Source organism: Cetorhinus maximus, chromosome 19 (assembly GCF_964194155.1).
Source record: "Cetorhinus maximus chromosome 19, sCetMax3.hap1.1, whole genome shotgun sequence".
Taxonomy (NCBI): domain Eukaryota; kingdom Metazoa; phylum Chordata; class Chondrichthyes; order Lamniformes; family Cetorhinidae; genus Cetorhinus; species Cetorhinus maximus.
The window spans coordinates 82,979,859-82,994,299 of record NC_135897.1 but is presented as its reverse complement, the minus strand read 5'-3'; the positions used below and the strand labels follow the sequence as shown (position 1 = coordinate 82,994,299).

At 42.2% G+C, this 14,441-nt stretch overlaps 1 protein-coding gene across 1 annotated transcript in view; it reads right to left on the bottom strand.

Moving 5' to 3' along the window:
* rnf13 (ring finger protein 13) overlaps nucleotides 1-14,441 on the bottom strand; it is a 253,241-nt gene that overhangs the window by 166,917 nt on the left and 71,883 nt on the right. Inside the window, exon 4 of the mRNA XM_078564260.1 lies at nucleotides 5,195-5,320. Within this exon, the coding sequence (XP_078420386.1) occupies nucleotides 5,195-5,320 (126 nt within the window). The remainder of the gene's footprint in view (nucleotides 1-5,194; nucleotides 5,321-14,441) is intronic.

The following is a 14,441-nucleotide window of genomic DNA, read 5'->3' as shown; positions in this document are numbered from 1 at the left end:
TTAAACTGAGGCTCCATCTGCCCTCTCAGATGGACGTAAAAGATCCCATTTCAAAAAGAGCAGAGGATTTATCCCCATTGTCTTGACCAATATTTATCCTTTGATCAACATCATACAAAAAGACAGATGATTTGGTTATCACCTTGCTGTTAGTGGGAGCTTGCTGTGCACAAATTGGCCGCTGCATTTCCCACATTACAATAGTGACCTCATTTCATTGCCTATAAAGGGCTTCGAGACTTCATGAGAGGCACAAAATAAATGTGAGTCTTTCATTCTTTAAGAAGAAATCAGTTTCAGTTGCTTTTAGAGTTTCTTTTTCTACATTTTCGTGTACATTTCATTCAATGAATAGTTCACATAGCTGGGTGTTGTACCTTTCTTCCTTTAGACACTTGTCCTATTATTTTTAGATGCTGTTAGCAGTTGACTTGAACCATGGAATGCAAAGAGTATGGATACCACTTTGGGCGTATAAATTTACATAAAGAAGAGCTCTTGAAGGACAAATGAAGTTTCAACAACAGCAAAGGTGCTTTATCTACATTGGTCACTACCTCTTTTGCACACTTAAAGGCCCCTCCACGTACACCTGGAAATGTCAGAAGGGATTTATCTTTACTGCCTTTGCTTCATAAGGTAGGCATTCACATATCTGTAACATATACTAAATGAGCTATACTTAGCAACCAGAACAGGGATGACTCTTCATGTAAAAGTGAAGGTTACAACAGCATGAAGCTTCCAAGCAACGCCAGAGGTCACATGCAATATTAGTCATTCTATATTACACCCATGTATCAAATGACAAATGCTACATTTACGAGTGACAATACTGCTGGTAGAGAGATGACATAATTTAGAAAGGATGCAGAGCATTCACTGGGGTACAGGGTTCATCCGGGTACAGGGTTCATCCAGGTACGGGTACCAGAGATGGCATTACTATCGTTAAATCCCCCTCTATCAACATCCTGCGAGTTATTATTGACCATAAACTGAACTGAACTGGACCAGCCATATAAATAAACTAGGCTACAAGAGGTCAGAGGCTGGGAGTTCTGTGGCAAGTAACTTGCCTTCTGACACCCCAAGCATGTCCGCCATCTACAAGGCTCAAGTCAGGAGTGTTATGGAATACTCTCCACTGGTCTGATGAATGTAGCTCCAACACTACTTGAGGCTTGCCACCATCCAGGACAAAGCAGCCCACTTGATTGGCATCTCATCCACCATCGTAAACATTTATCACTCCACCACCTTCACACAATGGCAGCAGCGTGTACCTTCTACAAGATGCACTGCAATAACTCACTAAGGCTCCTTTGACAGCACCTTGCAAACCCATGACCTCTACCACTGAGAAGGACAAGGGTGGCAGATGCATGGGAAGACCACCACATGCAAGCTCCCCACCAAATCACACACCATCCTGACTTGGAAGTATATCGCCGTTCCTTCACTGACTCTGGGTCAAAATCCTGGAACTCTCTTCCCAACATCACTTCAGGCGTAGCTACACCACATGGGCTGCAGTGGTTCAAGAATGTGGCTCACCACCACCTTCTGAAGGGCAATTAGGGAAGGGTAATAAATGATGGCCAAGTGAGTGATGCCCATACCCCATGAAAGAATTTTTAAAAAGGTACTCATTTCAGCATAAGGGCTGCAATACCACCTTGAAGTCTTATATGATGGGTTTGCACTCAAATTGGTATCTGCCCACAGAGTCATTATGTCTTCCATATGTGCCGCTTCACAGTGTCCCCATTTTTCCCCATCAAGAAAGAATGTTAGGTTTAGCTCTAACACGCCCAGGTTTAACCTTTGCTTCAAGGTTCCTAACCACCTAACACCAGAGATCCTCAGCTGGAAGCCTCAGTATCTGCTTCGCCTTCCTTAACTAGTAATCCCAGGTGCACTAAGTGTGCAGGCACAACAAAGAAGCATGTGCAATAGCGGAATTGCTGTGGACAATACTTGAACCAGTTCTTCCGATGGCAAGAGAGTTTCCAATGAGCAATGGATCCACAGGAAACATGTAAAAGGGGTAAAAAGCAGTGTTACTTTTACCTTTCCCCAGATAAGAGAAAATTTCTTCATTTGCAGCCAGTTACCAGGCACTGGGGCAATGATTCAGTCTGTAACCTACCTCTACACGACTTGTTAAAAAATTATTTTTTCTACTCAAATAAGGCCATTTTCCTTTGGTACAGCTCTGGTAATAGGACCTCCAACTATTCTGGATCGCAATGTTGCCACATAGGCCATGGTGAACATTTAGCCTCCTTTTTTTATTAAAGAGAGAGCAGCTGTGCCAGATTTCATCACTTCCAGGCTGCAAGCCAAGTTCTCTGGCTCAGTCTTTCACACGTCAGTAGCACATTCAAATTAGGGAAAGGAATTCTAGCTGCAAAAATTCAACATTATCTGCATAAGAGCAACCAGCTAGATAAGCTTTATTTTGCAAAAACATACTTCATTCATAAAATGTCTAAAAGAACATAAAGCATTTCAAAATGGTCAGCTAGATAAGCTTGAGCTAAGAGCCAATTAAGCCACTTTTCTGCTAGTCTTGCAACATTGAGGGTTTAGTACATTCATGATGGTGCTAGTCACATTACAGGTCGAATATCCTTAAATCTGAAAGCCAAACATCCAAAAACCACACTTTTTTTGAACCTCACCGAAATTTAGTGCAGGAAGTCCCTGATCTGAGCTGGCACAACCTGAGCCAACACGAACCTCACTGACCACACCCGACCTTTAGCGCGGGAAGTCATGGATTGATCAGGGATAGTCAACATGGTTTTATGAGGGGAAGATCATGTCTTACTAACTTAATAGAATTTTTTGAAGAAGTAACAAGGAGAATTGATGAGGGTAGTGCCGTGGATATTGTTTACATGGATTTTAGTAAGGCGTTTGACAAGACCCCATATGACAGGCTGGTCAGTAAAGTAAAAGCCCATGGAACACAGGGGAATGTGGTGAGGTGAATCCAAAATTGGCTCAGCGACAGGAAACAAAGGCTAATGGCCGATAGATGCTTTTGCAAATGGAATACTGTTTCCAGTAGCGTTCCACAGTGTTGGGGCCCTTGCTGTTTGTTGTACATATTAATGATTTTGACTGATATGTGGGAGGCATGACTGGGAAATTTGCAGATGACAAAAAATTGGCCATGCAGTTGATAGTGAAGATGATAGCTTTTGTCTCCAGAATGATATCAATGGTTTGGTTGAGTGGACAGAAAAGTGGCAAATGGAATTCAGTCTGGAAAAGTGTGAGGTCATGCTTTGTTTGCCCTCCCCAAATACAAGGGAATACTCAATAAACAGAAGGATATTGAGAGGGGTTGAGGAAGTGACACCCCTTGGCGTGTATGTCCACAGGTCCCTGAAAGTGGCTGGACAGGTGGATAAGATGGTTAAAAAAAGCATATGGAATGATTTCCTTTATTGGATGAGGTATAAAATACAAAAGCAGGGATGTAACGATGGAACTCGCATGTAAAACACTGTTTAGGCCACAGCTGGAATTTTTTGTACAGTTCTGGTCGCCACATTACAAGGACGACGCAATTGCTCTGGAGAGATCACAGAGGAGTTTTACAAGAACGTTGCCAAGGCTGGAAAATTACAGCCATGAGGAAAGATTGGATAGGCTAGGGATTTTTTATTCATTCATGGGATACTAGCTTCGCTTTGTGGGCCAGCATTTATTGCCCATTCCTAATTGCCCTTGAGAAGGTGGTGGTGAGCTGCCTTCTTGAACCACTGCAGCCCATGTGGTGTAGGTACATCCACAGTGCTGTAAGGGAATGAGTTCCAGGATTTTGACCCAGCGACAGTGAAGGAACAACGATATACTTCCAAGTCAGAATGGTGAGTGACTTGGAGGTGAACTGGTGCTGGTGTTCCCATCTATTGGCTGCCCTTATCCTTCTAGGTGGTAGTGGCCATGGTCATGGATTTGGAAGGTGCTGTTGAAGGAGCCTTTCTGAATTCCTGCATTGTATCTCCTACATGGTACACACTGCTGCTACTGTGTGTCAGTGGTGGAGGTAGTGAATGTTTGTGGATGTGGTGCCAATCAAGTGGGCTGCTTTGTCCTGGGTGGTGTCAAGCTTCTTGAGTGCTGTGGGAACTCATCCAGGCAAGCAGGGAGTACTCCATCGCACTCCTGACTTGTGCTTTGTAGATGGTGGACAGGTTTTGGGGAGTCAGGGGGTTGGTTACTCGCCACACGATTCCTAGCCTCTTGTAGCCGCAGTATTTATATGGCTAGTCCAGTTCAGTTTCTGCTCAATGGTAACCCCCAGGACGTTGGTAGAACAGAGAAGGCTGAGGGGGTGACCTAATTGAGGTGTATAAAATTACAACGGGCCTATATAGGGTAGACCCCTAGCTGAGGGGTCAATTACCAGGGGACATAGATTTGAGGTGATTGGTAGAAAGGTTACAGGGGACATGAGGGAAAATTTTTTCACCCAGAGGGTAGTGGGCATCTGGAATTCACTGCCTTAATTGGTGGTTGAGGCTGAAAACGCTCAACTCATTTGAAAGGTACCTGGATCTGCACCTGAAATGCTGTAACCTGCAAGGCTACAGGCCAGGTGCTGGAAAGTGGAGTTAAAAATGAGCAGCTAGTTTCTTTTTTTCTCTTTTTTGGCCAGCGCAGAATGGCTCCTTTCAGCACCATAACTTTTCTATGATTCTAAGTCCCTGACTCAAGCCAACAAGAACCTCGACACGACCTGAACCTCGCCGACATTGCAGGGGAAATCCAGTTGTTTTGTCTGCACATTGACACTCTGAAGTAGAGTCGCAGACAGTGCCATTGGTGGGAACTTATTACAGGTACCCTATATTTATTATTCAGTGACATATCTTACTTTTCTAGCCATTTTATTTACATTAGGCTATAGCTAGCCTAGGCTTAGGCTATTGTAATGTAAATAGGCCTAGTCCTATATGCGGTATCCAAAAACCAAAATTGTCTGAAATCCAAAACGCGATCGGCCCAGAGGATTTCTGGTAACGGACACTTGACCTGTATTTATTATATTCGCTTGCACACAAGTTAGTATGTATTTAAAATGAGTCAATTAAAATTGAAAACATTCAAGGCTACTATTACAAATATTGACAAATATTACTTTAAGTATTCAAATGTTTCAACCGTGCCTCACCTTGATATCAAAATTGCAGTCAAACCTTCTAATCAGAACAATGAAGTTGACTGAGGTATTGTCCGTCACTGGAGGAGAAATAATTGGCTCACAAGCATTGTTTGGTCTTGAATACATTAAGAAACCCTACAAGTAAACAAAGAGCAAATGGAGAAAAAGTTAAATATTCATAAACCAAAATCCACATCATAGATTAAGAGGCAGATCTGAATATTTAGCCAAAGTATACTTTAAGCTAATTTTTTCCAATTTTTTTTGCATTCATGAGAGAATTGCTTTTCCCTTTCTCCAGAACCCATTGATTTGATTTGCAGTACATTTCTAAGGGCACCGGTCCTCACTCAGATAGCCATGTTTCTTGTACGAGCCCAGACAAATACCACTCTAGTAGGCCACTTGACTGTGCAGACCATGCTCAATCTTGTATTTATCAGATATTCAGACACATATTTTCCAGCAGCAGTCATTGGTTAGTAATTCCTAGCTCAAAGAAATTAAGGGAGCCTAAGGTTACCAAAGCTCTCCACCATTGGAGGTCAACAACTCCATTATCATTGTGTCATGTGACTTTTGTGGAAAATTGTGGCCAACCCAACGCAATCCTGGATAAGATCAACTCACGAAACACGAAAAGGGAGTTAACTTGGGGCATTTCTTTCCTTAGTTAAGAAGGTCAAAACTATACAAAACTGTACTCCAGGTGTGGTCTATATTCTTCCACTCCATCTCTCTGCAATAAAGGTCAATTATACCATTTGCTTTTCTAATTGCTTGCTGTAACTGCATCTTAACTTTGACACAAGTAACAAGACACCCAAGGTCCCTTTGAACACCAACATGTTTCAGTCTCTCAATCTAAAAATAATGTGCTTTGCTATTTCCCCCCCCACCAAAGTGGATAACTTCACACTTATTTACATTATATTTCAGCTGTCACATTCTTGCCCACTCACTTAACCTGTCTATATCTCATAGCTTACTTCCCACCAACACTGTGTAGTCAGAAAACTTAGATACATTACAATCTGTCTCATCTAAGTCTTTGATGTGGATAGTAAATAGCTGAGGCTCACGCACTGATCCTTGTGACACCCCAAAAGTTGCAGTCTGTTTATTCTTACTCTCGATTTTAACCAATCCTCAAACCAAGCTAATACATAACCCACAATCCCATGAGTCCTAACCTTGTTTAGCAACCCCTTGCGTGGCACCTTGATGAAAGTCCAATTACAATAAATCCACTAGTTCCCCATTATCTATCCCACTAGTTACAACCTCAAAAACTTTCAACAGATTTGGCAAACACCATTTCCTTTCACAAATTGTGCTAACCCTGCCACTTACGATGATTTTCTAAGTGCCACGTTACCATGCCCCTAATAATAAATTATAGCTTTACCTCTTCCAAGGGCAATGTACCTTTCCTGAGGTGCAGTGCCCAAAACTGAACATAGCACTGAAGAAGGGGTCTGACTAAGGCTCTATATAACAGAAGCATCATTTCCTCATGAATCCTTAAGTCTTAACTTAAAGCCTTTTGCTCCACACAGCACCAGGTCTATCAATTAGATAATATTCTATAATGTATTCTGTTGAATTGGCTGTGTGGCTATTCTAAACTGTCATACTTAGAGTTACAAAGCAATGCGGAAAGAAATAACAGCACAAACCTCAATGTTATAAAATTTTCAGATAACAAATCTCAATTTTGTGACTACTTTTCTTTTAGTTTGGAAAAGTTATTTCCAAAACTACTGAAGTTAGGCTACGGGATGCTCCACCCATTTAAAAAAACCACTGTAATAACATGTACTGACAGTAGCTGATCTCCATCTCTGACAACTTTCTGGCAACAGAAGTGAGTGTGTCCACCTGTAGTTACTATGGCGTTATTCATCCAATAATACTCCAACAATTAGCTCCTTATGAACCATTTCTTTTTAGCAATCTACGAGTGTGAGCAATAACAATTGTTCATATAGACTAATAGGACAGGCAAATAATCCAGCAAAATGCAGTTGTAAGACAACTAACAGATCTCCTGAAGGATATTTCATGTGCGGAAAATGGTGTTCCATTTAGATTCAGTACATTCAGCTACTGCTGCAGAACTTCTCTCAGAGGGCATGCATGTATCGGCTGGTTTAGACATGGAAACTGGAGGGATTCTAGGACTTCAAGACTCTCAGCCCTGAGGTGGACTGGCACCACTTTCGCTGCTTGTACATCATAAGTGCCTTTTAAATAGGAATTAGGTGACGATAGGGACCAACCATAGGTGCTGGTTTGTCAGTCTGCTTTCCACTCTGTTGCATGGCCTTTCTCTGTTCCTCGCTTACTGATTCTAACCAAACATACATTCCAAGCTGGGAATGGTATTTAGCAGGGATCAAAACATAGAAGTGACTTTTCACACAGACCTGCCCACTACACAAGTACGGCAAATTAGAGTTTCTGGAACAGGTAAATAACTAGAGCAACTTGCATTTATATAGAAACTTTAACAGTGAAAAATTCCCTAAAGCACCACAGCCAATTCGATTCACTCCACAGGATATCAAGAGACGGCTGAAGGCACTGGATACCGCAAAGGCTATGAGCCCCGACAATATTCCGGCAATAGTATTGAAGACTTGTGCTCCAGAACTTGCTGCGCCACTAGCTAATTTCTAGTACAGCTACAACACTGGCATCTACCCAACTATGTGGAAAATTGCCCAGGTAATGTCCTGTACACAAAAAGCAGGACAAATCCAACCCAGCCAATTACCGCTCCATTAGTCTACTTTCGATCATCAGTAAAGTAATGGAAGGGATCATCAACAGTGCTATCAAGCAGCACTTGCTTAGTGAGCAATAACCTGCTCACTGGTGCCCAGTTTGGGTTCCGCCAGGGCCACTCAGCTCCTGACCTCATTACAGCCTTGGTTCAAACATGGACAAAAGAGCAGAACTCCCGAGGTGAGGTGAGAGTGACTGCCCTTGACATCAAGGCAGCATATGACCAAGTGTGGCATCAAGGAGCCCTAGCAAAACTGGAATCAATGGGAATCAGGGGGGAAACTCTCCGCTGGTTGGAGTCATACCTAGCACAAAGGAAGATGGTTGTGGTTGTTGGAGGTCAATCATCGCAGCTCCAGGACATCACTGCAGGACTTCCTCAGGGTAGTGCCCTAGGCCCAGCCATCTTCAGCTGCTTCATCAATGACCTTCCTTCCATCATAAGGTCAGAAGTGGGGATGTTCACTGATGATTGCAATGTTCAGTGCCATTCATGACTCCTCAGATACTGAAGCAGTCCATGTTCGAATGCAGCAAGACTTGGACAATATCCAGGCTTGGGCTGACAGGAGGTAAGTAACATTCATGCCACACAAGTGTTAGGCAATAACCATCTCCAACAAGAGAGAATCCAACCATCGCCCCTTGACGTTCAATGGCATTACCATCACTGAATCCCCCACTATCAACATCCTGGGTGTTACCATTGACCAGAAACCGAAATAAACTAGCCATATAAATTCTGTGGTTACAAAAGCAGGTCAGAGGCTAGGAATTGTGCAACGAGTAACTCACCTCTTGACTCCTCAAAACCTGTCCATCATCTACAAGGCACTCGTCAGGAATGTGATGGAATACTCCCCACTTGCCTGGGTGAGTGCAGCTCCTACAACACTGAAGAAGCTGGACACTGTCCAGGACAAAGCAGTCCGCTTGATTGGTACCACATCCACAAACATTCACTCCCTCCACCACCGACGCACAGTAGCAGCAGTGTGTACCAACTAAAAGATGCACTGCAGGAATTCACCAAGGCTCCTTATACAGCACCTTCCAAACCCACGACCACTACCACCTAGAAGGACAAATGGGAACACCACCACCTGGAAGTTCCCCTCCAAGACACTCAGCATCCTGTCTTGGAAATATATCGCTGTTCCTTCACTGTCGCTGGGTCAAAATCCTGGAACTCCCTTCCTAACAGCACTGTGGGTGTACCTACACCACATGGACTGCAGCGGTTCAAGAAGGCAGCTTACCACCACCTTCTCAAGGGCAACTAGGAATGGGCAATAAACGCTGGCCCAGCCAGCGAAGCCCACGTCCCGTGAATGAATAAAGAAAAGGGAAAAATGGATACAGAGCCAAAGCCTTATTAAGAGAGGTGAGCAAAAGCTTGGTCAAAGAGATGGGCTTGAAAGTGGGGAGTCAGCGAATGCACGAGAGATTTCCAGAGCCTGGGGTCCACACAGCTAATTAATCAGCCATGACTGTTGGGGCAAAGGGAGATGCACACAAGGTCAGAGTCATAACGATGATCAGGAGAATCCAAAATGTGATCTTGCATTCATAGTACAGCATAACACAAGCCACAAAAATGAAGACAACAGCAATGAAAGCAACTTATTCAAAAAAAAATACATAAAATGTAAGCAAAAAATATTAGGGCGATTTTTTAAAAAGATGACCTCATACAAGGCTTGATCACATGAAAATTCTGGCTGATGTGTGGAGTGTAGATAATGGAGGTGCTATTGTGCGCACACAAAAATCTCCTTATAAATGATATTGACTTTGAAAAACTACAACACAACTGAGGACATTATTCATAACAACATCTTTTTTCACAGAATTATTTGCTTCAAGTGTGTAATAAATTCTGCTCAGAGATGGCAGAGATTCCAACGAGGATGAGTTCACTGATTTTCCACCCTTGCAGGGGAACTAACTAGCTTCTACATAGCAGCACTCCCACCATACAACTCAACTGATGTTGGGAACAAAACAAAACTAAAAATACCTGGAAAAACTCAGCAGGTCTAGCAGCAACAGCGGAGAGGAACACAGTTAACGTTTCGAGTCCATATGACTCTTCAACAGAACTAAGGAAAAATAGAAAAGAGGTGAAATATAAGCTGGTTTAGGGGTGGGGGGGGTTAGAGCTGGATAGAGGGCCAGCGATAGGTGGAGATAACCAAAAGATGTCATAGACAAAGGGACAAAGAGGTGTTGAAGGTGGTGATATTATCTAAGGAATGTGCTAATTAAGGGTAGAAAGCAGGACAAGCAAGGTACAGATAGCCCTAGTGGGGGTGGGGTGAAGGGAAGGGATCGAAATAGGCTAAAAGGTAAGAGATAAAACAATGGATGGAAATATATTTAAAAATAATGGAAATAGGTGGGAAAAGAAAAATCTATATAAATTATTGGGAAAAAAAAGGTGGGGATCGGAAAGGGGGTGGGGATGGAGGAGAGAGTCCACGATCTAAAATTGTTGAACTCAATATTCAGTCCGGAAGGCTGTAAAGTGCCTAGTCGGAAGATGAGGTGCTGTTCCTCCAGTTTGCGTTGAGCTTCACTGGAACAATGCAGCAGGCCAAGGACGGACCTGTGGGCATGAGAGCAGGGTGGAGTGTTGAAATGGCAAGCGACAGGGAGGTCTGGGTCATGCTTGCGGACAGACCGAAGGTGTTCCGCAAAGCGGTCACCCAGTCTACGTTTGGTCTCTCCAACGTAGAGAAAACTGCATTGGGAGCAACGAATGCAGTTGACTAAGTTGAGGGAAGTGCAAGTGAAATGCTGCTTCACTTGAAAGGAGCGTTTGGGCCCTTGGACGGTGAGGAGAGGGCAAGTAAGGGGGCAGGTGTTGCACCTTCTGCAGTTGCATGGGAAGGTGCCGTGGGAGGGGGTTGAGGTGTAGGGTGTAGGTTGAGGTGATAGAGGAGTGGACCAGGGTGTCCCAGAGGGAACGATCCCTGGCTGATGCTCCCAGCTATTTCCATTATTTTTAAATGTATTGCCATCCATTGTTTTATCTCTACCTTTTAGCCTATTTCGATCCCTTCCCTTCACTCCATCCTACCCCCACTAGGGCTATCTGTACCTTGCTTGTCCTGCTTTCTACCATTAATTAGCACATTCCTTAGATAATATCACCACCTTCAACACCTTTTTGTCCTTTTGTCTATGACATCTTTTGGCTATCTCCACCTATCACTGGCCCTCTATCCAGCTCGAACCCCCCCCCCACCCCCCACACCAGCTTATATTTCACCTCTTTTCTATTTTTCCTTAGTTCTGTCGAAGAGTCATACGGACTCAAAACGTTAACTGTGTTCCTCTCTGCTGATGCTGCCAGATCTGCTGAGTTTTTCCAGGTATTTTTATTTTTGTTTTGGATTTCCAGCATCCGCAGTTTTTTGCTTTTATCTTGATGTTGGGAACTCCTGGGCTCCAACACTTTTTGTTTTCTTTGTTGGAACATGAAATAAATTTTCTACTTTTAATATTATATGCAATTAAACATACACATTACACTAATGCAATCCATTATGTTCGATTCTTGAGGAGAGATTGCCAATGTCATTTATAAGTCATGTTAAGATCTGAACTTTGAGACTGGTTAATGTTAATGGGACCAAGCATGTATGTAAGTTTTTAAGGTCATCTCTAATTGAAATCAAACAACAAATTACGAAATGTCATTTATCAAACGTCAATCATTATTGAGATGACAAATAACATGGCAAAAAAGTCTTCAACCACAGTTAGGACAATTAAAGACAGTCCAATATACAAATATTCTTCTACAGCTCCTAAACGTATGTATCCAAAATGATTCTAATGCAACCATCACTGAACACAAGGATAAACATGTGCAGCGTGTGCATAATTTGGATGCCACAACTCATATCCAAGTATCGGTATTGGGGTGACATCCAACAATCACAAACAAATTCAGCATGCATTTAAAAATGACAAAATAAAAAAACTGGGAAGTGGCAAGCAGTTCCTAATTTGATTCAAGTTTACATTTAATTGGTACCCTCATTAACTGCATTAATGAGAATGCCAGTTATATGTTAAGAGTCTTAATGCTGAACTCAGTCACATCGGATATCTGGTCTATGCAGCTCAACAGTAAATAGGAATACGTACATGACCAATTTGCACAAATATTTAAAATCCCTTCTTGGAAAAGTGCCATAATCAAACTCATTGGGTCTCCTTGCAGCATTTTACTATTTCAGACTAGGTCAGATCATTGCCAGGGAATTCACTACTGTGCAGAAGTTGCGCATCCCTTTCTATTCACAACAGATTCCATTACAAGCTGCTGGATTTTGTGGGAGTGGCACTTAAGCTTATAAAATATTGAAAAAGATCATCAGGAAACTAACGAAGCTGATGCTATCATTGTTCAGTTGGCTGTTGTTGATTAAGTTGAACTGCTCATCTATTGACTTTTGTGCTTCAAGTCAAAAGTGCAGAGTCCATTCAATCACACATTGTATTCTTCTTTAAAACTCTAGTTTAAGCAATACAGTGCAACAAAAAACTGAGAGGACGTACCCCATTTTTTTCCTCATTCAATCCTTTATCTTTCATTCCACCCTCTTCACACTTTGCAAAATTGCTAGTCATCTTGCAGTCATTGAAGTAGCCACTCTTCAAGTATGGGCATTAACAAGTATGGCCATGCTATTCAATCATATCTCAGCCAAACCCCATCCTCGTCAAACAAACTAACAGTATGTGTACTATCCAAGCTCATTGAAGAAGCAGTGGCTGATTTTTCTCTCTTTAACCAAGGTAAATGAGACCTGTCAGATTAGTTAACTCAGTACATATCAGGAATTGGCTTGGGGTTTCCCGATCTGTAGCCACACTTAATGCACTAACTAAGATAAAAGCAAAAAACTGCGGATGCTGGAAATCCAAAACAAAAACAAAAATACCTGGAAAAACTCAGCAGGTCTGACAGCATCTGCGGAGAGGAGCACAGTTAACGTTTCGAGTCCGTATGATTCTTCAACAGAACTAAGGAAAAATAGAAAAGAGGTGAAATTTTATTTTATTTCACCATTTTTCTACTTTTCCTTAGTTCTGTTGAAGAGTCATACGGACTCGAAACGTTAACTGTGTTCCTCTCCGCAGATGCCGTCAGACCTGCTGAGTTTTTCTAGGTATTTTTGTTTTTGTAATGCACGAACTAACTCGGCCTCCTAATCAAGCTCAACCACCCACTTCTTACTATAAAAACAGGAATGTGTACAAACCGTACATATAGAAACAAATTCCAAAAGGCAATACAAGCATGGTGTCAGCATCTAAACAACAACCTATTATTGGTATAAATTTAATCTGACGAAGAATGTTGTTAAAGGTGTTACTGAAAAACCAAAGCTCCGCAACCATCTGTGTAATTCAACAAGAAACAGCAACACTGGGATTTTAGCACTGATCAAGTGTATGCTTTATAATTATTTCATTTGCTCTAAATGGTTAATGAAACAAAACTCTTTTTGGAGGGGAAAGGGAATGGATATGGTAGCATAACGGTTATGCTACTGGGCTAGTAATACAGGGCCTGGACTAATTACCAGAGACACAACTTCAAATCTCATCACCCACCGCAGGGGGATTTAATTTCAGATAATTAAATAAAGTCTGGAATTTAAAAAGCCAGGATCAGTTATTCCTGAATACGAAACTAATGTCCTTTAGGAAAGGAAATCTACCATCTTTATTTGGTCTGGTCTACACGCGACTCCAGACCCATAGCAACATGGTTGTCTCCAAGTGCTCTCCGAAAAGGCCTAGCAAGCCAATCAGTTGCATCATATCGCTACACAAAACAATAATAAAACCAGATGGATCAATCGAGGCACCAGAAACAAAAAAGGGCCACCCAGCCCAGCCAACTGCAAAGTCCTCCTCAACACGGTTTGTGAAAGGGAAGTAGTGTTTAATCAATTTACTGGAGTTCTTTGAAGAAGTAACATGTGATGTGAATAAAGGAGAACTGGTGGGTGAACTTACTCAGGTTGCCAGAAGGCATTTGATAAGGTGCCATATCAAAGGTTGTTATGGAAAATAAATGCTCATGGTGTACAGGGTAACATATTGGCATGGATAGAAGATTGGCTAGCTAATAGGAAACAGTAGGCATAAATGGGTCATTTTCTGGTTGGCAAGATGTAACGAGTGGTGTGCCACAGGGATCAGTGCTGGGGTCTCAACCTTTTACAATTTATATACATGATTTGGTTGAAGGGACCAAAGGTATGGCTGCTAAATTTGATGAGGGCATAAGGAAGCTACAAAAGGATACAGATAGGTTACTAAGTGAACGGACAAAGATCTGGCAAATGGAGCAAAATATGGGGAAATTGTCCATTTTGGCAGGAAAATTAAAAAAGAAACAAAATTCAAATGGTGAGAGACTGCAGAGCTCTGAGATGCA